Here is a 25,955-nt window from a genome sequence, read left to right as displayed (position 1 = left end):
TGTATACACAACAGGAAAGTGCAATATAGGACCTGGCGCAGCACTGGAGTAATGCACATCACAATACAAAATGATTGAAAGCGGAACGTTGAGGGCTCTTCTTGTTTGATGTATTTAGAGATTTATGTACTCCCCTGTGGTGTTCCACTAAACATTTCTCCTGCACTAAGCAGCATATAACCGCGGATTTTGCGGGGAATTTTCAACATTATTTTGACAAATGGGCTATTTCACGTTAAGTGTACACTTACAGTCCCACAGAGGGTCAAAATTAGAAGTCCTTAAATTCATAAAAAATCAATGATTTTAGAACTTCATGATGTACAAAATTCAATTCCAAAATATCAGAGCGTGGGATCATCAATAACATTGCCTCATTTCAAATGTTTAGTTTTAGTTTTGGTTTTTGTTTTGGTCACGTGGTTTCCTATTGTCCTGCCTAACCATTGAATCACAAGATATCGAACTCATTGTTTCTACCTTTTGTTTAAAACTAAACATTTGTGACAGGTAGTTTCGGTTTTGGTTTCAGTTTCTTTTAAGTGGTGTGACGAAGAAAATTACAGGATTTGAAGTTACCTGATCTAAGTATACAAAAGAAATGTTTAAATTTCGCAGTGCAATATTCACGAGCAGAGAAGTCGAACAAAGCAGTCTACATTTGAAAGCATTGATTTAGTTTGAAAGCATTGACTTGAGACTACGAAATAGCCTTAGCTTATTTCACTGTGAAAATATATAGACCATCGAAATATTTCCACAGACATTACAATAGACACTTGACTTGAGTGATATAAGAGACACTTTAGTGATATAAACACCATTATACACAATTCCATTTATGTGTATGTCGCATGACGGAAGATCAATATCATAGAAAGCTGGTTTAAATTGACTTTTATTCAATTTATTCATTGGAGGAGAGAGAAGAGATCGTCAGGGAAAGAGGGTGTGTGTGTGGGGGGGGTAAGGGAGAAAGAGAAACAGAGGGGAGAGAACATTGGAAGTGGGAAGGGAAGGAGGGGGAGAGGGGAGCTCAAGAGTGGAGTGGAATAATAGGGAAGAGTCGATATCGAGTGTGGGGATGGGGGAGGGTGGAGGTTATATATAGGTGGCGGAGGGAACATAGGTAAGAGGTATGGGTTGTGCTTTCCGGGGAATAATGTAATTCATAATCAAATCATCCACATCATCATGCATCGTTTATATTTCAGACAAATAAACAAAACACCCCCCCCCCCCACCCCTCAATATATGCACATGATTTCTACATGTAGGCCTCGTATATAGAACTCGGGTGTAATTATAAGCCCGGGATTATAAGGTGTCATGAAAATGTTAGCACAATAGGCTATTATATACGTATGGTTATAGGCCATAAGTATACGAATACTGATCTTTATGATATTCAGGTTTGTGTACATCACATATAACATGTCACATAGGAGGTCATACGTGTTGACCTTCATCTATTGTATTTGTTCATCTGTGTATGGAGAGGAGAAACGCCATTAAACGCCATTAAAACTCCATCAGTATTAGGGCGTAGTTCAGTGAACTCACCGGATTGCTATTCCAAGTACTTTGATAATACATATAATATATTAATGGGTCGAGGCGTGAATAGAGTGCCCTCTCAAGAATATCTACTCTCTGCCATGCCACAAGCATGCACAGAAGAAGATTCAAATACCGCGTCGAATTGTTGTAATTGGCTGAGGGACAGCTGGGATCACTGAGTAAATACACTAAGGATAAATATGCCAATAACTATAAGAAACACTTAAGAAACACGGACACTGTCTGCATTTTATGAAATGCTTTTGGTGAGGAGTATAATTAATTTACTATTCATCCATTTACTCTCCAAAATCACCATACCTACAAATCCATATAATGAGACCTTCCAAAAATAATGGTACCCAACTTCTACCGGATTATTTTTAAAGTGTTGAGTAAAACCTTCCAATTTCAATAGACTTTCAGGTAAACTCTCACTCAATGATTTGGAAACACAAAAAAAACGTTAGGTCTCAGCAAATGTTAACACTTTTCTTTCATGACTTTCTTTGAAAGTGGATATTTTTTCAAATAAGTAACATTAACAAAAACTGGGTATCTATTGGACAGACAGTAGAACGCGACGGTTGCACTTCAACAAGGCGTTTTACTTGATTCTCCCAGAATTATATAATAGGAAACTTCTATTAACTTCTATTGAATCTGAATGCTGTACTGCGATGGGGAAATTCTTAGACGAAATGATTTTGATTCTGAAAGAGCTTGTTTCAATAAACGTGTATTTTATAAAGCAAGAAAACCGTACTTATCAAAATGGCGCAACAACTCATTCCTTAAATGGCAGGTCTATTGCAAAAGCAAGTTTATCTCTATTCAAAGAGAATATTATTATTACATTACAAGTTGACACTCGTTGCAATTTTTTATGCGTATTTCTCCGAAAACCCCGAACTTGTACTTATTGGGTTCAAACATCGATTTCTGGGGCCAATTTGTTTATTCACGTTTTCTTACTTACCCTGCACTGCTGTTACTGCATGAAACGAGGAATCTTGCGATTATTTTATTTTATGATCTGACTTTGCCTTTTGCGTTATTTGGAGGATAATCCTTGTCGGAAAACTGACCACATATGATTTGAACAGCACGCCATTTTCCATTTTTTATGCAAGGTCAGATTCGATGAGACTTGCTTCTCTATTGGTCAATTTGGTTAATGGAACAAATATTCCACCAATCATATTTCCGATAGCCGTCCTGTGATTGACGACTATCTATAGCTTACGTCCATACGAGTGGACCTGTAAAATTGAAATACTGGAATGAGGTGGGCGGAGCTGACTAATTTATGAATGAATTTTATGCTGATTGACCCGGAAGTGGGAAACAGCTGTTGGATTGTGTTTACAAAATTCATGATCAATGTGCCGATCAGACGCTTCTACGTTGCAACCGTCCATATTATGAAGAAAGCTTTAAAAGCAGCCGGGAAAAGCAGTAAAGTCATGTGCGCATAGTCTTTTAAATTAGACTTTACTGTTAATGAAGCTAAATATTTAAATATTATGCTGTCAATCAAAAATTCACAAACTTTCATGTATGGCAAGCCATTCGATCCAAAAAGCGTTAGTGCAATTGAAAGAGATGAAATTAACATTTTGGGGAGGAAATTTCCAATGTTATCTGGTTGACCCGATAGCTTACAATTTCTTTCATCAATATATCTTGGTCTTGGAGTCTGCCCATTCCCCCTCCCTTAAGTACTGACACAAAGTACACTGTACGGTATAGCCGTTTGGAGGAAGTGATCTGTTTCTAATGACCATTATTCCAAAATCTAATAAAAAATTATAAAGCATTGAGCAGAATATCGCCGTCGAAGTGATGTAATAATCGGATTACCTACCATAGCAATTATAGATGAATACAATTTTTGAATAGATCGCCCTGCACTACAAGCAGGTTGCACCCATACCCCAATCGCTCATCACCTATGTATTTCTGCAATCATAGACTGAATACAATAACGCTCTTTTCAAAGACACTAATCTTACAGGTGCGAGTGATTAGCATTTCTTTGACATCTATGGTTCAATGCATATGTACCGCGTGAACGTTGTAGTGCAGGGCGATCTATTCAAAAATTGTATTCTGTTGCAATTGTAGCTTAGCTTTACGTCACTTCTACAGCGAATAGTATGTCGCAGCATACGTTTAGAATGAGAGTAGCCCAATATTTGAAAGTTGCAGTAAATGCTTTTGCCTCGTATTCAGTATCTATGGAAGCCCAGCAAACACAAAAACGTTTTAAAATGTTTTAAATAAGTTATATTTTGGGTTTTGGATTAGGTAAAAACGTTATAATAACATTAAAATGTCGGGTTATATAAAGGTCATGAAATCGTTTTCAAATGTTTTGTATGAAAACACACTACAACAATATTTTTAAAATGTTTTCGAAATGTCATTGTAAATTATTTTTGCAAACATTTTTGACCAAATATTTTGTCAACACTTAAATAACATTATGTTAAAATATTTGCACCCAGCAAACAAAGAAAATGTTCTTAAAATGTTTTTTACAAAAACGTTTTAATAACATTTAAATGTCGGAATATATAAAGGTCGTGAAAACATTTTAAAAACGTTATTGTAAATATTTTGGGCAAACATTTTTGCAAAATATTTTTTCAACCCCAAAATAACATTCTGTTTAGAATGATTTGTACCACGTTTTCAAAAATGTTTTTGGAATGTTATTAAAACGTTTTTATACCCTTTATATAACTCACTCACTGACCAGGCTGTGTTCGACCATTGTTGGACGTAGCCCTCTTCATGATTCTTCCACTGTTCTCAGTCTCTTGCATTTCTTGTCCATGTAGGTCCCATGTAGGCAGTAATGTCATCACGCCACCTCCTCTTCTGTCTTCCTCTTGATCTTTTGCCTGTTCTTGGTTGCCATTCTGTTAGCCGTTTAGTCCATCTGTTATCTTCCCTTCGTGCCAGGTGACCTGCCCATCTCCATTTCGCTTCTTTGAGTTTCACCATAATGTCTTTGACTTGAGTTTGACGTCTTATTTCAGTGTTCTTAATTTTATCCCTTAAGGTAATGTGTAGCATCTTCCTTTCCATTGCTCTTTGGGCTGTTTGTAGTTTCTGTTCGAGGTACTTGGTTGTTGTCCATGTTTCTGCCCCATATGTCATTGTTGGCAATACACACTGGTTGAATATTCTACTTCTCAGATGCATTGGTAGCTTTTTATCACATAGAATGTCTTTGAATCTTCCAAAGCAACTCCAACCTGCCTTTATTCTGATCAGAGCTTCTTCCCTGGTGTTGTCCTCCATCTTCACTGTTTGGCCAAGATATTTATATCCTTCCACCCTTTCAATAACATCTTTCAATAAGACCCTTTATATAACCCGACATTTAAATGTTTTCTGTAAAACATTTGTGTTTGCTGTGCAGTAAATTACCAACAAATGTTTTTTAATGTTATGAAAACGTGTTATACCATTAATGTACCCTTTTTACAACCCGACATTTAAACGTTTTCTGACAACCTTTTATAACCTTTTGCGAATTATGTCGAAAACGTTTTGTGTTTGCTGGGAGGAATTGTGTTCTCATTAGATTAGACTTTTTTGTATCATGCATTTGTAGGAGGTAAAAACTGAATACAAGTCGATAGGATTTACTCAAATCTTGGGTTACTTTCATTTAAACGTACGCCACAACATCAATATGGTTTTGCAATGGGACCATTGCTACAGGAAAGTTCTACAACAAATGTGCCATCATACTGCACTGCCAATTCATTTCGCAAATTTGGCATACGATAAACCGTTTTAGAATAATGGTCATTCCCGGGGTTACACTGTTTTGTTCCGCAGGAACATATTGGCCCACACTGATCAAAACACCCAGTATCTGTTTGTAAAATGTTGCTTGAAGCATGAAATATATGTCTGAGAAAATACTGGTAAGAATTAAATGCTGTCTCTTGTACACTAGGTTGTCAAATAGTTGATTGGTTTAATAGTCATGAAAGTGCATGGAGGCTAAGAGATGTAGCAGAGACATTTGCCCCCTGTTTAGTGTGTAACAAGACATGTCATTGGTCCTGCTGTATGGCATTACAATGACAGTTCTCAGTTCATTGACCCTTTTCTGTGTTAATGTTATTGATCTTGGGATGTGATCCAAACTAATGACAGTAAATTAAATTTACAACACTCATACCCAAAAACAACAAACATTTTTTACCATGCAAATTTTGTAACTTTGCCTTGTAGAGATTGATTCGGCTAAATTTATAAACTATATGATTTATAGTCTGCCTTTGCTCAGAATACTTTGACCCACAGCCACATACCTGCCCTAGATCCACCTGGATTCTGACAGCAGGCTTACATATATTGGGTATAATATTGACTGTTATGTCATCACAAATGTTACTTTGGTTTAAATTTATTCAAAACTTATGAAAAGTAACATTTATGTATGTATGTTAAATACCAAGTTTCTGGTTTAACGGTGAAAATAAGTTGAATATGAATGAAAATCAGTGAAAATATGATAGCCTTCAGCCTTCACATTTCGAGGGTTGACAAACAGAAGGCCTTAACTCAAAAAGTGCCTTTTTGAGAAAAATGAGTAAAATAATATTTTTTGCATTGAGATGTGACCAAGTATTATTGTGCTATAGATGCAATAGGAAGTTGAATTGAGTTAAGGCTTTATGATTTTAAGAATCTGTGGGTATTACAGATTATTTTGGTACCAAAATCTCAACATGGCCAAAAGTGAGTTAAGACCTTCTGTTTGTCAACCCTCGATTTATATGTATATGTGATGTATACACAACAGGAAAGTGCAATATAGGACCTGGCGCAGCACTGGAGTAATGCACATCACAATACAAAATGATTGAAAGCGGAACGTTGAGGGCTCTTCTTGTTTGATGTATTTAGAGATTTATGTATTCCCCTGTGATGTTCCACTAAACATTTCTCCTGCACTAAGGGACGCACCATTTGATACTCAGGGGGGGGAATCTAATGTTGCGTCCCTAAGCAGCATATAACCGCGGATTTTGCGGGGAATTTTCAACATTATTTTGACAAATGGGCTATTTCACGTTAAGTGTACACTTACAGTCCCACAGAGGGTCAAAATTAGAAGTCCTTAAATTCATAAAAATTCTATGATTTTTAGAACTTCATGATGTACAAAATTCAATTCCAAAATATCAGAGCGTGGGATCATCAATAACATTGCCTCATTTCAAATGTTTAGTTTTAGTTTTGGTTTTGGTTTTGGTCACGTGGTTTCCTATTGTCCTGCCTAACCATTGAATCACAAGATATCGAACTCATTGTTTCTACCTTTTGTTTAAAACTAAACATTTTTGACAGGTAGTTTCGGTTTTGGTTTCAGTTTCTTTTCAGTGGTGTGACGAAGAAAATTACAGGATTTGAAGTTACCTGATCTAAGTATACAAAAGAAATGTTTAAATTTCGCAGTGCAATATTCACGAGCAGAGAAGTCGAACAAAGCAGTCTACATTTGAAAGCATTGATTTAGTTTGAAAGCATTGACTTGAGACTACGAAATAGCCTTAGCTTATTTCACTGTGAAAATATATAGACCATCGAAATATTTCCACAGAAATTACAATAGACACTTGATTTGAGTGATATAAGAGACACTTGAGTGATATAAACACTATTATACACAACTCCATTTATGTGTATGTCGCATGACGGAAGATCAATATCATAGAAAGCTGGTTTAAATTGACTTTTATTCATTTATTCATTGGAGAAGAGAGAGAGAGAAGAGATAGTCAGGGAAAGAGGGTGTGTGTGTGGGGGGGGTAAGGGTAAGGGAGAAAGAGAAACAGAGGGAGAGAGCATTGGAAGTGGGAAGGGAAGGAGGGGAGAGGGAGCTCAAGAGTGGAGTGGAATAATAGGGAAGAGTCGATATCGAGTGTGGGGAAGGGGGAGGGAGGAGGATATATATAGGTGGCGGAGGGAACATAGGTAAGAGGTATGGGTTGTGCTTTCCGGGGAATAATGTAATTCATAATCAAATCATCCACATCATCATGCATCGTTTATATTTCAGACAAATAAACAAAACACCCCCCCCGACACCCCTCAATATATGCACATGATTTCTACATGTAGGCCTCGTATAAGCCCGGGATTATAAGGTGTCATGAAAGTGTGCCACCTACGGAAGAGAGCAACTGTCGCCCGCGTTGATAGATATCCGATAATGAAAATGTTAGCACAATAAGCTATTATATACGTATGGTTATAGGCCATTATACTTTTGGTTATAGCCTATATATACCCTCTTGTGTCCTCCCAGCACAATAGTGTTATGATTGCAGACCAGTTCATCTCCACTTTTTAATCCTTTGATTTTTGGTTTCTGAACAAAAGAGAAACCAAAACTAATGATTTGAAATGAGGGATTGTTAAATGCATCACTAAAGCTTCAATGGGAAAATGCATGGCGTCTGGAGAGGACATTTTGTTTAACAAAATAACATTAACCACTTCAGTGCTATGTAGTTCAAATAATGTATGGGTCAAAATTATTTGCATTTGTTTACATTGTTCATCAGATTATAATACACATTTTTTAATCATTCTACATGACATTTTTGTTTAAAAATTAAAGTGCGGGCTTCTGTAAATCCAGAAGCAAGTTAAACGATTATTGAAAAAACATGAAACTCTTACAGTATATCCTCTTGAATCATTTTTCTTATCATAAATATTAGTTCTGATGTGTTTTAATTAAATATTATCAAATGCCCATATTTTTCAGTAGAACTTGTGTTTTCTGAGCTTTCCAACGTATGGGTGTCTGGAGAGGACATTTTGTTTAACAATCAGTGTTGCACTTTTTTTCACTGATATTCAAGCAGCACACTTATCTTCATCAGACTAAAAGTTTTCATCAGATGTTATTACACACAAATACTGCTAAAAAAGCATACCATCTCTTGTATTTTACTTTTAATGAAGGCACATGTAAATCCAGACACAGGTCACAGCTATTTGGCGAGGCATGAAATCCACACTTTCACCATCAAAAAGTTGTCAGAATTTAATGAAATGCTCCTGTAGCTTCTCCTCCATAACACACATCTAATGAAATCACCCACAATATATAATGTTCCAAATTCAGGTAACCAGAAATGCTGAAGCACCATTTTGAAAAGTGCACACTTAAAGTCATAATGTACGATCTTATAATATGAATTTGGTTAATTTTTTTCAAACCTGATTTTTTGGCATATTTGTAATGTTTACACATGTCACAACTTGCACCTAAATGGAATCAGCCAAATGTGTTGTGTTTGTAGGTAAACAGAGCAAAGTTCGACATAAAGTCATAATTCAAAAATTATGACTTGATGTCCTCCTATAGAACTGCGTGTTAAACGGCCAAAATAACAAGCAGTGTTTCTTTCAATTTACCTCGTTATTTCAGCTCAGAATGGACAGAAACCATTCCCGATAATTATTACTAGTATTATTTCAGCATTTTGAGTATATAATTACAAATTTAAAATTGGAAGGAAATCGTACATTAAGCCTTTAACGTGAAATAGCCCAAATTGCCTTTGGCATGTCCTGTCGTGTTCCTTTTGGTCTAGTCTGCAGAAGCCATCATATCTTACATATCTCATTCCCATCTCGATCTTTAACTATCCGTGGATATAATGTTGCTGCTCATTTTGTCAGCTCATACATGTGGACGGATATCCGGATGGAGAGCCTCAATGGCCCCAATCGATCCTTTGTTGACACTTTGACTTTCCTGTTCAGTGTCCCCGACAGTGTTTCACTACCATTACTTTATTAGCTTTTATTTAATTATTACAGCTATGGATTACGTGGGATATTACGGCTTAAGGCCTGCCGTAGTTTCCATGTCATTAGGTGGAGGTGCATCCAATGCACAGGACCTGGCTGTTAGGAATCTTTACTATGCTGGTTTTGTGGTGTCCGTGGCAGCTGGTAATGACAATGCTAATGCTTGCTATTATTCTCCAGCTAGGGCACCAGAGGTGAGTCTGTTTTGTTGCCAATCTGATTCCTCCAGCTCATACTTTTCGACTTTCATTTAGGTGTAATTTAAAATTTCTTTTAAAATCACCCATTTAACATGCCCTTTCCGTGACCCAAAAGGAAGCCATATTCACACGTTTTCCGGGATTGATACAAAATAAAATGTGTTTCCATTTTTGATACTGCGGGTTTTCACTGTTATCTTGATATCATTTAGGTCCACTAGAAATTCTTCAAACTATGCAGGAAATGTGACAGCCTTCACTGGACTTTCAGGGGATATCAGGGGATATTGCGATTTTGATACTCTGTACGGTCAAGTAGTTCCCTTTTAAGGTCCAGATTTTGATTATTACCCCCCCCATTTTACTCTCCTCCAGGGCTCATAATTATTGCATAGCCCCTAACGTAAGTGATCACGTAGTCCCCTGTTGTAGGCATATTCCATATTTAAAATTCCCTCCAAGGCCGCATCATTTCACATTTTAGGTGAAATGGAGCCGACGGGGACCCAGCTATGGCTACCAGGAGGTGTAGGAATGCGTGAATTGGATTCATCTATGCAGTCAAGTAGCCCCCTTTTATCAGTGGACTTCGGGTATATATATAAATGCGCATATATAAATGCGCACGTGACATCTACAAGTCGCCATACCTTGTTCAACGATGTAAGGTACCCGGATGTGCACAAATTCCACACTCAAAAGTATAGGCGAAAATGACAGGTTACAAGGAAAATTGTTTTTGCAAAATAGTGGCATTGATTGCAAAGGGCAAAATAATTTGACCCGAAACATAAACTCTTTATTTGGATTTTCCATCACGGAAAAAAAAAAAATTCATGACGGAAAAGCTAGATATAGCTGATTTAAAAACTTATATTTCATTATTTCCGTGCTAAATGGGCGTGGCAATTGGCCATATTGATGACGAAATGTGATTCTTACTGGCATTAAGGTCAGAACTGAGTAGCTGCCGATGATGTTATTTGATAATTTTTGCACGTGATGATAGGGAACTTAGGGGGCTGTCATTTTTTCGTTAGGAATGGGTCATGGATTTATTTATTTGGGAGTCACGATAAATATCCCCCACCCCCGTAGTGCCGCCACTGAACAATAACCCTGACCCTAATTTTAACTCTAATTTTAACGTCAATTGACGAAACTATAACTTAAGCCCTTTTCGGAATAATGACCCTCTCGAACTAATAGGCTAGATGTCCCCGCCCGACCTCCTCAACCCTAACTTACTCATTCGCTCGCTCACATCACAGATGCTCATATAAAAAATTGAAAAAAAACTAATTCAAAATGTGTTTTTAAGCACCTTTTGTGTCCCCATGCTAAATCGGTGATCTGTACACCCTTTGACCATGTTGACGTACAATTTAGAGTATAAACACGTAGATGACTGTACATGATCTAATCATCCCGGCTGGAAGATGTTGAGGAAGACTCGCATACTATACATCACGCTCATACGTTATATGACAATTTGACGTACAATCACGTATGTGATGCATGGTTTGAGGTTTATTCAGCTAGTAAGTTAGATCTCGTCATACACATTATTGTCATGGTATTATATTGTAATTGTATACGTCAATTTTGTTCAGTTTGATTCAACCGGCTTATAAAGTTTTACTTTACACGGAAGGGAAAGTTAGCAAAAACAATTAATTTATGAGTGTAAAAGGGGAGGGTGGTTTTGGGGAGGGGGGAGCAAATAATATTTATAAAATTATAAGTAAGGCGAGAAAAAAGAAACCTTGTTCTACGGGCGGACGGACCTTTCAAGTAGGGTCGGTCGGTCGATTGGTATTTTTTTAAAATTTTTTTTAAATAACCCAAAAAATCACAAAAATCCGTAAATAAATTTCAATGTGAGAAAATACAAAAAAAATTATCCTGAAATTTCCGAAATTTGGCGTCGGCATTCATTTGTACAGGAAAAATTTGTTTCCCAATTTGTTCAAAATTGTTCGTTTTTCGTCGCCTAAGTACAAATATAAATAATTAAATAAATAAATAAATAATAAATAAATAAATAAAATAAATAAATAAATAAATAAATAAATAAATAAATAAATAAATAACTAAATAAATAAATAAATAAATAAACATTAGTTATGTTTGTACATTGGGGGGTGCTGTGCAATCATCATGATCCTTCGATATCCATGATTTATCCTTGCAAATTTATAGCATCGAACCTCCAGCCAATGTTCCTTGCCAGTGCTAGCCACGAAACAAGGTCACAACTTTAGCCACTCCTTCAATGGTCGCCATTTCAGTGATTGACAGTGATGTAATGCAAATATGGCGCTGGCCATCTGGTCACGTGCGCATTTATAAATGCGCATTTATATATACAACCGAAGTCTACTGTTTATAGTCCACATTTTGATATGCGGTCAAGCTCGGTCAAGCGGTCCCCATTTGTAATCCAGATTTTGATAACCTATGTGGTCAAGCAGTCACCTTTTATGCGCTCACAGATTTTGATGGGTTCAGTCAATACATGGAAGTACTAGTACTTCCATGGTCAATACAAGCCGGTCCTTAATATTTTAATGCACGAACATGCATTTGAACCCGATTAATATCATGCCTTTGGATCATCTGCAGGCTGTACAAAATTTTCGTTTTTGGTCATAGGGTCGCTCTATTGTTTACCATCACTATACACATTAATCCCGGTGCTGCGTGCAAAGCTACATACTTTTGCAAAATATGATATTTTGCATATGCAAAATTACATGCTTTTCCAAAAGTATGTGGTTTTGTATAATGCAAAAGTACATACTTCGGCAAAATATGTAGGTTTGCATATGCATACTTTACGGTCACTATGAAAAAGTACACATTTTGCTGGGAAACCCCGTGTAGTTTGTGAATAATGGTGCATATCATATCACAATGTTTGGTAACTTTATATTTTAAAAGGAAAATATAGCGGATAGGTATGTAACAAATGAATTAGCATTATCTGTATCTGTCTCCACAATCCTAAAGTATTAGGCCCCTACATATAATTATTCTTTGAATCCAAAGTTGAGAATATTAGAACAGTGACCGTATATACATCCATTCTGCCCCTAAAGCGGCCGATACCGAACAACACATACCGGTACACGGCCAAATGACCTGCGGTTTTCTAAATTCCTACAACGAGGGATCTGCATGCTGGTCAGGTACGTACGCCTTATCTAAGAAGATAAATATACAGAGTGACCTCCAGCTTCTCCGTACTAGACCAATAGGCGTAGGCTACATGGGGTGTGTCCTGCATAAACTATATAGTGATGTTGTTCAAACACAAGTTTCACACTGTACGCTGCATGACTGTATGTTTCTGTTATCAGGTCTATAAATGATGAGGGACAGTAATTTGGTAGTATGCACCCTTGGAACACATATTGCGCGGTGTTTCTTTATACAAAATAAAAGTTATGCAAAATATCATACTTTGTTAGTATGTAGAAATGTATGCTATACCGGGACATTAATATACATGACATAAAGAATTTCATCTGATCAAGACCAGTCAAAACTTTTCTGGATGTTTCATCAACCATCGGTTGACTTCATCAGCAGTGTTGCTGTTTTGAAGTGCTGTGTGATATTGAACTGGCAACTCTAGAAGTTGGAGCAGCATCAACTCCTGTGTCAAAGTTCTTATGCAAGTTTTGACTGGTCTTGATCAGATGAAATTCTTTATGTCATGGATAATTTACAGACCTGATGAATTTATTCATGGACATTAATATACATACGATTTGTTTAAATGATTTTTTTTTTCATTCTACCAGGCTATTACCGTCGGGGCTACCGACAGCTACGACGTGCGTTCAACTTTCTCCAACTATGGTTCATGTTTGGATCTCTTTGCTCCTGGTACAGATATCACTAGCGCTTGGTATCGTTCTGACTCTGATTCGGCTACTATTAGTGGTACCTCGATGGCATGCCCTCATGTATCAGGTCAGTAAAACGCCATTATTTCAGCGATGGCAATTAATTTGTTTATATTGTTAATGATGATGATGTTGTTGTTGTTCTGCTATTGTGGTGATTTTAGCACAAAGTTAACAAGATCATTGGGTACGGTTGTACCATATTTAGTCTTTTAGATAATTCCACAAATAATACCATCCTAACATCCTAACATTCTTATTATTTTCAGGTGCTTGTGCTAAGCTTCTTGAGTACGCTCCTGGTTATACCCCCGCGGATATTGCCTCAGTTCTCATTTACAACTCAGCTTATAACAAACTATATAACATCGGATCAGGCTCACCAAACATTTTGTTGTACCAGAGTTACTAAAGTGTTATGCAGCTCTGATAGAATCAATCCTTATCAAAGAACTTTAATACAATGACGATATTAATCATTATCTTAAAGGAATATATTTTGTGATTCTAACAACCTCTTTTTATGGTATGTTTCAGTAGATATCCACGAAACAAAACCCTTATTCCAAAAATTTCAGTTGATTTCGATTTTGCGTTTGTGAGTTGTGCATGATTTTGTGTATCACATAGCTCCATAGGCCACTGTATTGTAATTTCCTTCGGTTAACAAAACATATAGGCCTATACACATTTGACGCTATTGTGGTCAAGCGAATAAATATGCAAGAAATATCTTGCACACAAAGTTAGCAATACATTATGTAGCCAGAGGTTTCTGATGGTATAAAAATCTCGATCTTATTTTAGAAAAGTGGGGGATGAGGCTGTGGATCACGAAATGGCCCTTTAACCCTTGTATTCCATAACGGAGAAAATGTCTGGACGTTAACTATGACCAAATAGTTACCTTTGGTATGCCCGGGTTGGTATGACACCAAATACCTTACATATGCGCTTTCTTCCGCAGATTAAATAGCAAAATGGCGTCACTTGCGCACAGTGTCATCGCCCCGATATCTTCATGGCAGAAATCGCCATGGTGGTAGATCATATCCACTAGTTCTTCAACAGCCACGCATGGCCATTTTGTTCCGACCTGTATAATAGTTTTGAGACTATGGACCTCTGACTAAGGCTATTGACAATTAATCTCTGTAGAGGTCAGTGAACCTGGTACGTCATCTGCTTTAGACTGCCTCCACCAGTGGTCTACACTGTGCCAGTACTATGTTATGTTCCGTAAACCGAGTGTTTACGAATGATGGCAGCTGTCATTTTTGTTTGTCCTGCATATATAAAATCTGAATTTTTGTCAGTTTTTGATTCAAAACGCACGGTTGAAGTTCAATACGCTCACTTAAGATTATCATGTTCTTTCAACACATATATTCAAGTGCAAGCCTTACAAAGTGACGGGAGATATTCATCATTTTCTACCCCGGTATCTAAAGATCTCATCGTCTGAAAATCAATACACGTACGTGTATCGGCTTACATATAGCAGATACACGTATATTGATTTAGGTTCCCTGCTTGTACAATATAATTATATAATTATTTACCAGGCGTAGTCGCTGTGTTGCGTGAAAGAACTCTGGAACCATTGGAACCATTTAGTTTACAGGCGATATCTATCAGCTAAGCAACTGCGCATGTGGAAAAGATCATTACGGCCATTCATTACAGATGAAACGTTTTAATCAATTAAAAAACATCATTGTAGTGTAAATGTAACTCATAGTAATAAATTCGGGGTCCTCTCGCTATTCCGAAGGTCCGCCATTCCGAAGGTTTGCTATTCCGAAGGTTCGCTTTTCCGTGTAATTTTACCATTCGCTATTCCGAATGTAATTAAAGGTTCGCTATTCCGAAAAAACGGTTCTCTATTACGAAGGTTCTCTATTCCGAAAATGCCCAAAACACAAACAGGTTCTCTATTCCGAAAATAGAAGGGTTCTCTACTCCGAATATGAAAAAAGGTTCTCTATTCCGAATACCAATTCCGCTTTACCAATGTGTCATGTGCTTTTTTTTGGTTTTTTTATCTTGAGTTCCTCTAATTACTTGTAAAAGTAGAGTACAGTTTGAGGTTTGTAACTGTGGAGTCTGCAATGTTTTGCACGTGAAGAACAATAGAAAATGAGCCACTGAGCATGATCATACAATTTGCATATAAGGTAGTCACCTCACCGTCATCATGCATGGTCATCAAGTATTGCCAATCAGTCAAACTGAAAATTCAACATAATTTTACCATTATAGGCCTACATCCAGTGCCGCCGACAAAGGGGGGTAACCGGGTGCGTTACCCCGGGGCCCGGGGTCCTAGGGGCCTGTAAAAAGTGAAGAAAACATACCTTACTATGGGGCAGTAAAAGCAAAGAAAAGGGACCTCAGGGGCCCCGTAAAAGGTAAAGAAAGTGAACCTTCGGAATAGCGAATCTTCGGAATAGCGAAGTTCGCCCATAAATTCTCTCTATGGGTGAATACAATTCTTCTAAATGATTATTAAAATCTTGGCCAGTAGATCTGGTCATAATTTATGTGCTTGTGCGTTGTTGTAGTTGTTGTTGTTGTTGTTGTTGTTGTTGTTGTTGTTTTGATGACTTTCACAAACTTATGCAAAGTATTTTCAACACCCACATAAACACATAAAATGATTACCAATGAACACAGAGCGATAGTACAATGGTCGAAGCGCCGTGAAATCATGTTCTTAATTAGGGTTCACTGAAATATTGTTGGTCGAGGCAGCCAAAAAGATCGATTTTCATTGTCTAAATCAATATATTTATTGAAAAATAACACCTTGATGTTTTTCAAAAGTTCAGCTTACAAATCATATGCTTTGAAAACTTGCTCAATATATTGTTGTTGATTTTTACAAAAGTGATGTTGTTTCAGCCCTCTCAAGAACCACAGGACCTACAAAAATCTTTCTACATGCTCGCAATGAAATAATCAATGCAATTTTTGCCAAAGCTCACTACCATTCGCAGGATGCTGCGAACGACCAAAAATAGTTGAAAATAGTTACTTACCTTCCAAACAGAATACTATAAATTTCAGTACACCATGCCACCATGCACATGATACATTGCAATGCATTTTGGGACAGTTTTGGGACACTTTGCCTTATGACCTATTAGGGAAATTCAGAAAAATTGGTTTTTGTGCGTACAAAAATATAATCTAAAATGTTTTACACGAATGAAACAAACCCCAAAACAAAACATAATTGAATAAATTAGTTATTTAGATATTTTTAATGATAACGTCATGACAATAATAAATTAATCAATAATAATTACAGCAATTTCCCCGATATGTCAGAGGTCAAAGTGTCCCAAAACTGCTCTCAAAAACCGGAAGTTAGAATGGCGAATGGGCTTATTCCAAATGGAATTAGCACATTAGCCAACTCTATTATGATTCTGGTTGAATCTTTCTCAGAGGGTGTATTAAATTCAAATGGATATACCTAACGTGTTCATTCCACTTAAAACATATACACCCCTATGGAAAATAAAATCTTCCACAGGGGTAGTGTGGATTTTAAATAGCCCAATATTGGTAGAAGGTGCATTACTCGGCATAAGTCGAGAAAATGGTTTGAAAATACATGTACTTTGTCCCCGATACGAGGGTGGTCAGTATGTAATGAAAGTTGACCCCATATCTGTATTATTTTGATAGCATTTCTTTATTATCACATATAGAATATACCTTTGTCTTTCAAACCACACATGTATATGATACCTGAGTACTTGATTACGTACCAGAATTAGCATAAAAATCAATACACTACATATCGAGGGTTGAATGCCAGAAAATGTACACATGTATGCCACTTAATACAGCCTGAAGGGTGGTCTTAACCCTGGAATTATGGAAACTTACTTTCGGCCTCATAACTGCTAAATTGACGGCCAAAGTATCTGTGGCGTAACTTTGGGTCAGGGTGCCCGGGGCCGAAAGTAGATCGGGTGCCCCTGACCAAGGGTGTGCATGGTACAGAGCTAATCACTTTATTGAAACCCATAGACCTACCGAATAACTTACAAAATAGTGTTTCAGATCAAATTTATTTCATGTTTTAATGCACTTCGTGATAATAAAAAATGATTTTATCTTCTCCAATGTCTTTACATTTGAAGATTTGTCACTAGCTGCAGTGATGTAGCTAGGGATTGTGGCGCCCATGGCCAAGAATACAGGGTGTCCCAAAAAAGAGGCCCCCATTGCGCCCTCTTTTTCGCCTATTTCTGAAAATATTTTGGTATGTGAAGAAACCTTTAATTGTTAGCTTTAATAAACCAAAACAATTATTTCAATCGGCTCACAACTTTTGAAGATATGCCCTTTTAAAGACAAGTGCCCGTTTTTCACGGATAGCAAACAGAGTGGTTACAATGTGCCTACCTATAGCAACTGACTGCATCATGAAAGTTTGAAGTTATTTTATTGTGCTATTTTGACAGATCCTGTAATAAAGATATTCCACGACATGATTAAATCTAATTGGAAATAGACCTTCGTGAATACTCTCGGTTGATGTTACAAACTAAGTATTGAGGCCAGCGGTAGCGAATTCAAACTCTCCACGTCCCACACCCATAGCCGAGGCATATCTTGAAGGAGTACGCGGAAATAGATAAACGACCCGGAAGTTCGTGTACAATGTCACCATATAGCAGCACTCGGTTACAATGCTTTTAAACTGCTTTGACAAAACTTTTATTTTTGAATCTTGCTTTTGTATAAAAAATTAATCGTTTTGGGGGGCCTTTGGGGGCGCGAGCCCCACGGGGTAAATGCAGGGGCGGCAAAAAGAAGGGCGGCGGAAGAAGAAGGGGCGTAAAGAATAATTATTAAAGAAAAAGGGCGGGGCAGAAGGGGCGGCATGAAGAATTATAAATTTGCTTTTGGTTTCCTGCAAGGCAGTCGCTAGTGGGTATTGAGGGGGTAGACACTGCAAATTCTTATCAATTAAACAAGATATTCCTGAAAAAAATTGGTGTCCGGTTCATAAAAGTGCACCGTTATATAAACAATGACAAAATGCTTTATATATTTCCTTGCTGCACTATCACACTCTAATTAGCGTGCCATTATATGCTTTAGTGGATTCAAGCTTACCTTTTGATATTTTTGATGCATACGATCCTAAAAGTTGAAAGTAAATATAAGCTGATATCTTCGAGCTGTTATCGGCGACGTTAACATGGCGGAAAATAGCCTCAACCATGTCAACCATGTGAAAGCATTTGCCACACGTAAATGTTGCTTAATACTGGGAGGTCAGAGGATAACACTTTCTGGGGTCGAGAGTATCTTCTTGTCTATATTATCATTTCTTTGACGTGATCATTCATTAGCAATGCGAAAATGACTATTTCATTTGAAAATGGGTGAATACGATCGTACGAGTCACGTCGTCAGTCAGCGAATACAAACTTGCCCCACTGCCGCTGTATGAATTTTGGTTTACGTATAATATAGAGGGACTAACATATTTTGTTCCGATGTTACTAGAGCATTTGCGCGCAAAGCACGCCAAAAAAAAATCAATATCAGACTATTTTAGTCCCAGATCAACATTTTGGTATTTGAATGCGGAACGAGGAAAATTTTACAATTTTGCAAATTTACAACCCGAGCCCAACTGGCCCAATGGTAAATCTGGCCTTGCTCTCCATTATCAGCCCTTATCTAATTGTCGCTTTTGTGCTCGGGGCCCATGGACTTCGTCCACCCTGTCCCCCAGCTTGCAACGCCCCTGAACATAGGTTGCAAATATCACCAAGTCCGCCAATTTCCAACTTGTCAATATTGGTAGGGCAAGGAAAATGTTAACCACGGACGCTGCCAAATTAGTTGTTCACACCTTAGTCACATCTAGACTCGATTATTGCAACAGTTTATTAGCAGGTATTAACAACAATCTCCTCAATAGACTCCAGAACATTCAGCGCACTGCAGCTAGGTTGATCACCAGAAAAAGAAAATCTGACCCCATCTCTGATGATCTCATCCACTTGCATTGGTTGCCTGTTAAGCAAAGAATTGACTTTAAGATCATGGTTCTAACATACAAATCTCTCCACCAACATTATCCAGAATAGCTTTCTAGCATGCTTCAAATACAGACTGACCGCAGGCCGTTACGTTCCTCCTCTGCACCATTACTGTTCGAACCTAGAACTCACCATAGAACATTTGCAGACCGTGCTTTTACATGCTACGCACCTCGTCAATGGAACCGGCTGCCAAAACACATCAGAAATGTAAACTCTCTTCTCATTTTCAAAAGACTCTTGAAATGCTATTTGTTTAATGTTGCCTATGGACTGTAAATTTATTTAGTTCAAGTGTTTTTCAGCGCCTTAGTACAATTGTTTGGTTTTAGGCGCTTTATAAATTTCAGTTGCATTGTATTGTATTGTAGGTAATCACGGCTAAACAGCATCTATTACTTGATACTGTTTGTTGAATAAGCAGTGCATTGAGTCAATTAGTTGTGAAATAAGCAAATGCAGTGAAATGTTCCAATGAGCAGTTAATTGAGCAAATGACCAGTGAAATAACTCGATGAGCAGTGAATTGAGCAGAAATGAGTCATGAAATGAGTCAATCCACCACACACACGCACACACCCCCACACGCACGTCCAATTCGTCAATTGTGTCAAAATGCTTCAATTACGTCCTGAAATGCATCGATTGGGTAACGAAATGCGCCAATTGAAGCGTAAAAATGCGTTAAATTACGTTGATTGTGTTACAAAATGTTTTCTATGATGAAACCGACACCTCACCGTCAAGAACAGGGCTTCCTGAACAGGGTTAAACTCTGATCTGTCATCAACAACAGGTGTACTCTGAACAGCATATCTCTCCTCCCAGTACCCATTGACAGCTGCATTGGCGTATCTTTCAGCCTGCAGGTCGCACCTTCCGGCACCCACGTCTTCTTTTGATTGTGTACTCTCTCATATATTTACACTGCATGTTTTACTGGGAGGCACCAGATCTGAAGATCTGTTAGATTCCATAACCTTGCGGTTGAGATACCAAGATCAAACCTTGTAAGCATGCATATATTTTTCCTGCCATCAATAACCCACGGAAGGCTCTTCCTGCGCTTACAGATTATCGGCTCACTTCAGCACTGAGATTAATATATATGTGGGCAATCATTTGCAGGAAAAGTGTTGAATACTTCTTCAGCAATCCATTCATCAGAGTGCATCGGTAGAAGCAGCAGCAGTAGTAGTAGGGAAAACTCAATTACTGGTCTCCCATGAGACCCTGATACGAAGCAAATTTAACATTATCATACAATTATGATTTTATAACTACATTAATATTATTGTAACTACAAAGCAATCTAGGGGCAAGGAATCCAGTTACTACACTGGAATTTCAGTGACTCAAGACAAGCGGTACGTTATTTATGATAAGAAAAGAGGTACCGCTAGAATGTACCTCATTTCTTGACGTATTATAATGAATCACTTGTCTTGAATCACTGACATTTCAGTGAAGTAATTGGATTCCTTGCCCCTATTAATATACATAACTTTTGTTACCAGTGTTTAGTTATTTTTTGAGAAAAAGGCAAAATTAGTCACAAAATTTATCAGGGGGTGCGCAAACTTATACGGATATCAGATGAAAGCTTGTTCCAAATTGTAGCGCCTCTATACAGGAATGTACGCTGCCCAGGATTTATACTCCAAGAAGGTCGGTATTGCATGATTGACTGCGAGTTCTCTGAGAGTGAACATCATGAGTAAAGATGAACCATGAAGATATGATGGTGCATCATGCTTGAGGCATTTAAAAATCATGAGAAGCAGATGGTTTGTCCACCTTTTACTTAGTTTATTCCAGTTGAGGACATTCATAACATCACAAATAATTTGGGCTCTGATATCAGCAGATAAGAGCACACGAGCAAGTTTATTTTGGAGGATTTAGAGAGCATAACAATTTTCAGCATTGCAGTTTGACCAAACAGACTACAGAAAATGAGGAAATATCAGTGCTTGGGCTAATATTTTCAATACATCTGATGGTAAATAAAATTTAACTCTACGTATTACTCCAATACGAAGAAATGTAATCAACATGTTTACTCTAGTGGCGTAGCCAGGACATTTTCAGGGGGCAAGGCAAATTTCCAGGGGGCAAACTGACGAAAATGGTAAAAAATGTGCTAAAAATACATAAAAGGCCTCTCACAGGGGGAAAGATGGGGCAAGACTCCCCATTGGCTACGCCCCTGCTTTATTCCAAGACAAATGTGGATCAAAGATGACACCCAGGTATTTGAATTCATCTACTCGTTCAAAAACATTATTTTTGTAAGTAAGAGAGATATCACAAAAGTTATTTAAACTATGTTTGGTCCCAAATACAATAAATTATCTATTTTTAACATGTTACAATGCATTTGTGAAATCAAGTCATTTGGATCTGTGGAACTGAAAAGAAGTGTTGTGTCATCAATATTACAATTTACTATATAATCAGGTAAGGTATGTACATAGATAATAAACAATAGGGGTCCTAAGACTGATCCTTGTGGAACCCCGATGTCAATAGCATTAAAGTTTGACAGTATTGAGTTTACATTTACAGCATGAATTTTACCATGTAGATATGACTTTAGCTAGTAATGCCATAGCTTTTAAGTTTTGCAAGAAGAATTTTGTGGTTTACAGTGTCAAATGCCTTTTTTAAATCACGAAATAAGGCTCCAGTGATTTTGCCATGTTCTTTAGAATAAAATCAGATACATCTAAAAGAGTAGCGGAATTGGAATTATTTTGTCTGCAACCAGATTGACATGCAAGATGTGTTTGTTAGTCAAATATTTATTGTTGATTGTGAACAGCCCTTTCAAGTATTTTAGAGATAATTGGAAGTACAGAGATGGGCCTGTAATTACTTACATCATATTTATCATCATTTTAAAAAATAGGCGTCACTTTAGCTTTCTTCCAATCAGAAGGGAAAAAAGATGTTTTAAGAGATGGATTGCAAATATAAGCAAGAGAGGTACAGATGATTGGAGACGCTAATTTCAAAAGTTTTACACTAAGATTGTCAAGCACATTAAAATGGACTTGAAACCACAAAAAGAATGTTGTATAATCACAAAACAAGGTTGATGTGAATTATCATTGAGCTTAGCTTGGACTACACCTGCGCGATAAAACGTTAATATGCTCTTGGGTCAGTTACCAATTTAATATCGGAACCCTTTTGTTCGAAACAATGGTACCACTTTTATGAATAGCCTGTCGGCAAATAAATTGGGCGCAAAGGAACAACGCGTTGCGTAATCTATTACTCTCCGTGTTTATTACAACCTCCTTGGTATTAGGTGTTATTAGAAAGGGTGTTTGAAATTGTAGTAATTGAAAACCACAAAATAGGGGTATTTTTTCCCACTTAATGATTTTGATCATGATTTTGCATAAGAGGGGTAACATGATGAAAAGGCATCTCAAATGGGTCTTTGAAAATTGAAGAACACGCATTGATTTCAGGTCCACTTTTGTGTTGAGAGGGGCACAAACACACACAATCAAATAAACAGAAACATAAGCACACCCACCCCTCTGCAACCCTCCATGGTGTAGGCAAACAGTCCAAGTAGTGGCTGGAGGGGGCAAAGCTACACTATTATCAGAGGTATAGTTGACATCATGTGGTACAAAAATGCCCTGATAGCAACCGGAAAATGGTCATCAAACATAATAGCTAAATTTTAGCCTTTATTTCACCCTCATTACGAATGTTGTAAATGTGAGAAATCATCATTTGGTTATCTAAGAAGATAATAACTCACCAGTCTACACCCAAAAACATTGATAATATACTATTATTACTTACTTTATCATTAAATGCAAACATGTGTAGTAATTTTATGTGAGTTGGTTTTCACAAAACATCATGTCGAAAGCTTCTCGCAATGTTAAATAGTGCCAAATAAGTATTTAGTCTACGAAGAGGGGGGTAGTTGTCCCCCTAAGATTTTTATCCATCATAAAAAAAACGCACGCGTTTACGCCCAAACGACCTAAGCTAATCGTAGATCCATCCTTTGTGCTCATTTTAGTCAGATGATACCGGGGTATGACCGGCCGTCAAAGATGTACATAGAGGGGGAGGGTTGGTGAGGCCCACCATTGGTTTCTACAGTTAATTCAGTGGTTTTCATTTCGCTCGTGTAAAATAATTCCAAGAGCTACTGACTTTTTACTTGTTAGTTAGGTATATTGTTATTTCACTCCAGAAAATTGATTTCAATTCTATTCAAATTCAATTCTTTCTACACCCGAAGTCTTGCTATTCAATTCCAATTCAATCCACCTTGCTTTAGAATTAATTCAATTCGATTCCAATTCAATTGTTCAATTTCATAATCATTCCAATTCAATTCCAATTCCAATACAGTTGCAGTTTGTGTTAATTGACCAAAGGCACACTGCAAAAACTGTGTCTAGAGATTGAACACTTTTTTGTCCTCGATTTGTAAACACACGTAAAATCTACAAATGTCAAACTTCAAAACATCAACCGCTGAGTGCACCAAATCCGCGTAACTTACTAGTTTAGTAGCTTACTTCTTTAGTAGTTACTCCGCAACTGCCGAGTATCTTACTAAACTAGTATTTTTGGGACTTGCTCTGAAGCGCAACTGGCGAGTAACTGCAAGGGGTGACACTAACTTCACGGTTGTTCTATTATCAACGCAAACCTATGACAAATCCCGCTGGTTTGCTAGTTAGAAAATGAGGCCAGTTATCGATCGGTTATGAATAATTAATTTCGATCATGTTAATTAGGGTTGGCAAATAACGACGCCGTTAGTTTTGCGAACTCTGCCTGTTCAATGCGAGTATCAAGCTTGAAAGCGCGCCAGCTAGGATAGCAGGGAGTAATCCGGTGATGGCGCACTAGTATTTCCCATCAGGCACCAGTGATTTGTTTTTTACAGAAAGTCTACTAATTTGATAATGGAATAACCTTTCGCAATAGTAATGTCGAAATTAGGAATTGGTGTCAATAATACGACGGTAGTGTATCACTTGAATTTGATACGATATCCAGCCAGCGATTTAGCGATAAAAAAACCTTTGACCACTGACCTGACGTGAAGCACGTGAGGCGCCATATTCGTTTGTTTTTATTTCCTCGTGTGATATTAAATATCATTCAAACTATAGTTGTCGGCAGTGAACGTAGTTTATTACTGGCCTAAGAAGTTTGTTTTTAAAAACAAGTAAATAATCATCACTAACCGTTCTATTTGATCTTGTGGATTTTCCAACACGTAGTGAAACGCCACTACCGGATTGCTCTCAGGTAGTAAAGCGGGCGCACTTTCAACCTTCGAAGCTTGCAATTCACTACCGGTAGTAATATTAATTAAGTGATGTCACTGATATGCAGCGTTTCTGGAGTAGCACTTGTATCGTGCATGTATAATTTGAATGTAGCTTGCTGTATTTAATATGTGCAGGCCTATTACAAGAGTTTAGGCCCATCGAAAAAACAATTGAATAATTTAGGAGATTATCAGGGGCTGTGCAATAATTATGAGTCCTGGGGAGGGTAAAATTGGGGTGAGAGGGGTGCGATTTTGGCCTTAAAACGCTTTAAAAGGCTTAGGATAACCGGGGGGTACTTGGATTATTTTTCGACGGAGATGTGCGGCCCGAGCTTCCGAACCCATAACCATTTCTAAGGGTCACAATTTTACCGAAAATAGGTACCCATATGGATTGTCAGGAAAGTAAGGACCCATATCTAAGGATTTGAGCTTGAAAATAGTAAAAGCATGTTTTCCCGCATGATGTTTTTCACACATAGCACGGAAAATCTAAAAGGGATTTTTTCATCAATAGACCCATGTCTAAGGATTTTTCGTGGAAAACCTGGTACGTGAGTACCCCCCTCCCCGGGGGGGGGGGGGGGGGGGATAACAGTAAACGTCCGGAAACGCTTATGATATGGAAAATTTATTTTGAAATATCGGTTTAGGTTTTTTTAAAGGTTTTCTTACTGTAGGCCTACATCTACAAATCTGATGTATTTAATCATTATTTGGGATCCAAATAATTTTAATGTCCAACAGGTGGGTGGTCACAATATTTTTGGCAGGCTGAGAGGGGAAAGCGATTTATTTATTTATCTATTTATTTATTTATTTTTTTATTTTTTTATTTATTTATTTATTTATTTATTATCAAGTAACTCACCTCTAACATTTCACGCACTCACTTGAATCAGTTAATTAATTAATCAATCAATTCACAAAGAATGAATATGAATAAATTATATGATATTCAATTTCGATCAATAGACGTATCAAACAATGAATAAATTGATCGACCAAGAGC

At 37.4% G+C, this 25,955-nt stretch overlaps 1 protein-coding gene and 1 long non-coding RNA gene across 2 annotated transcripts in view; one reads left to right on the top strand and one right to left on the bottom strand.

Moving 5' to 3' along the window:
• LOC140168337 (aqualysin-1-like) overlaps positions 1–16,016 on the top strand; it is a 42,634-nt gene extending 26,618 nt beyond the window's left edge. Inside the window, exons 6-8 of the mRNA XM_072191712.1 lie at positions 9,376–9,617; positions 13,433–13,604; positions 13,807–16,016. Coding sequence (XP_072047813.1) covers positions 9,376–9,617; positions 13,433–13,604; positions 13,807–13,949 — 557 coding nt within the window. The 3' untranslated portion in view covers positions 13,950–16,016. The remainder of the gene's footprint in view (positions 1–9,375; positions 9,618–13,432; positions 13,605–13,806) is intronic.
• LOC140150325 (uncharacterized) overlaps positions 1–24,092 on the bottom strand; it is a 444,264-nt gene extending 420,172 nt beyond the window's left edge. Inside the window, exon 1 of the long non-coding RNA XR_011858791.1 lies at positions 24,048–24,092. This is a non-coding gene — a long non-coding RNA (uncharacterized lncRNA). The remainder of the gene's footprint in view (positions 1–24,047) is intronic.
• Positions 24,093–25,955: the final 1,863 nt, after the last annotated feature.

The sequence above is a fragment of the Amphiura filiformis genome, chromosome 1 (genome assembly GCF_039555335.1).
Source record: "Amphiura filiformis chromosome 1, Afil_fr2py, whole genome shotgun sequence".
NCBI classification, from domain to species: domain Eukaryota; kingdom Metazoa; phylum Echinodermata; class Ophiuroidea; order Amphilepidida; family Amphiuridae; genus Amphiura; species Amphiura filiformis.
This window is presented reverse-complemented; position numbering and strand designations above follow the sequence as displayed.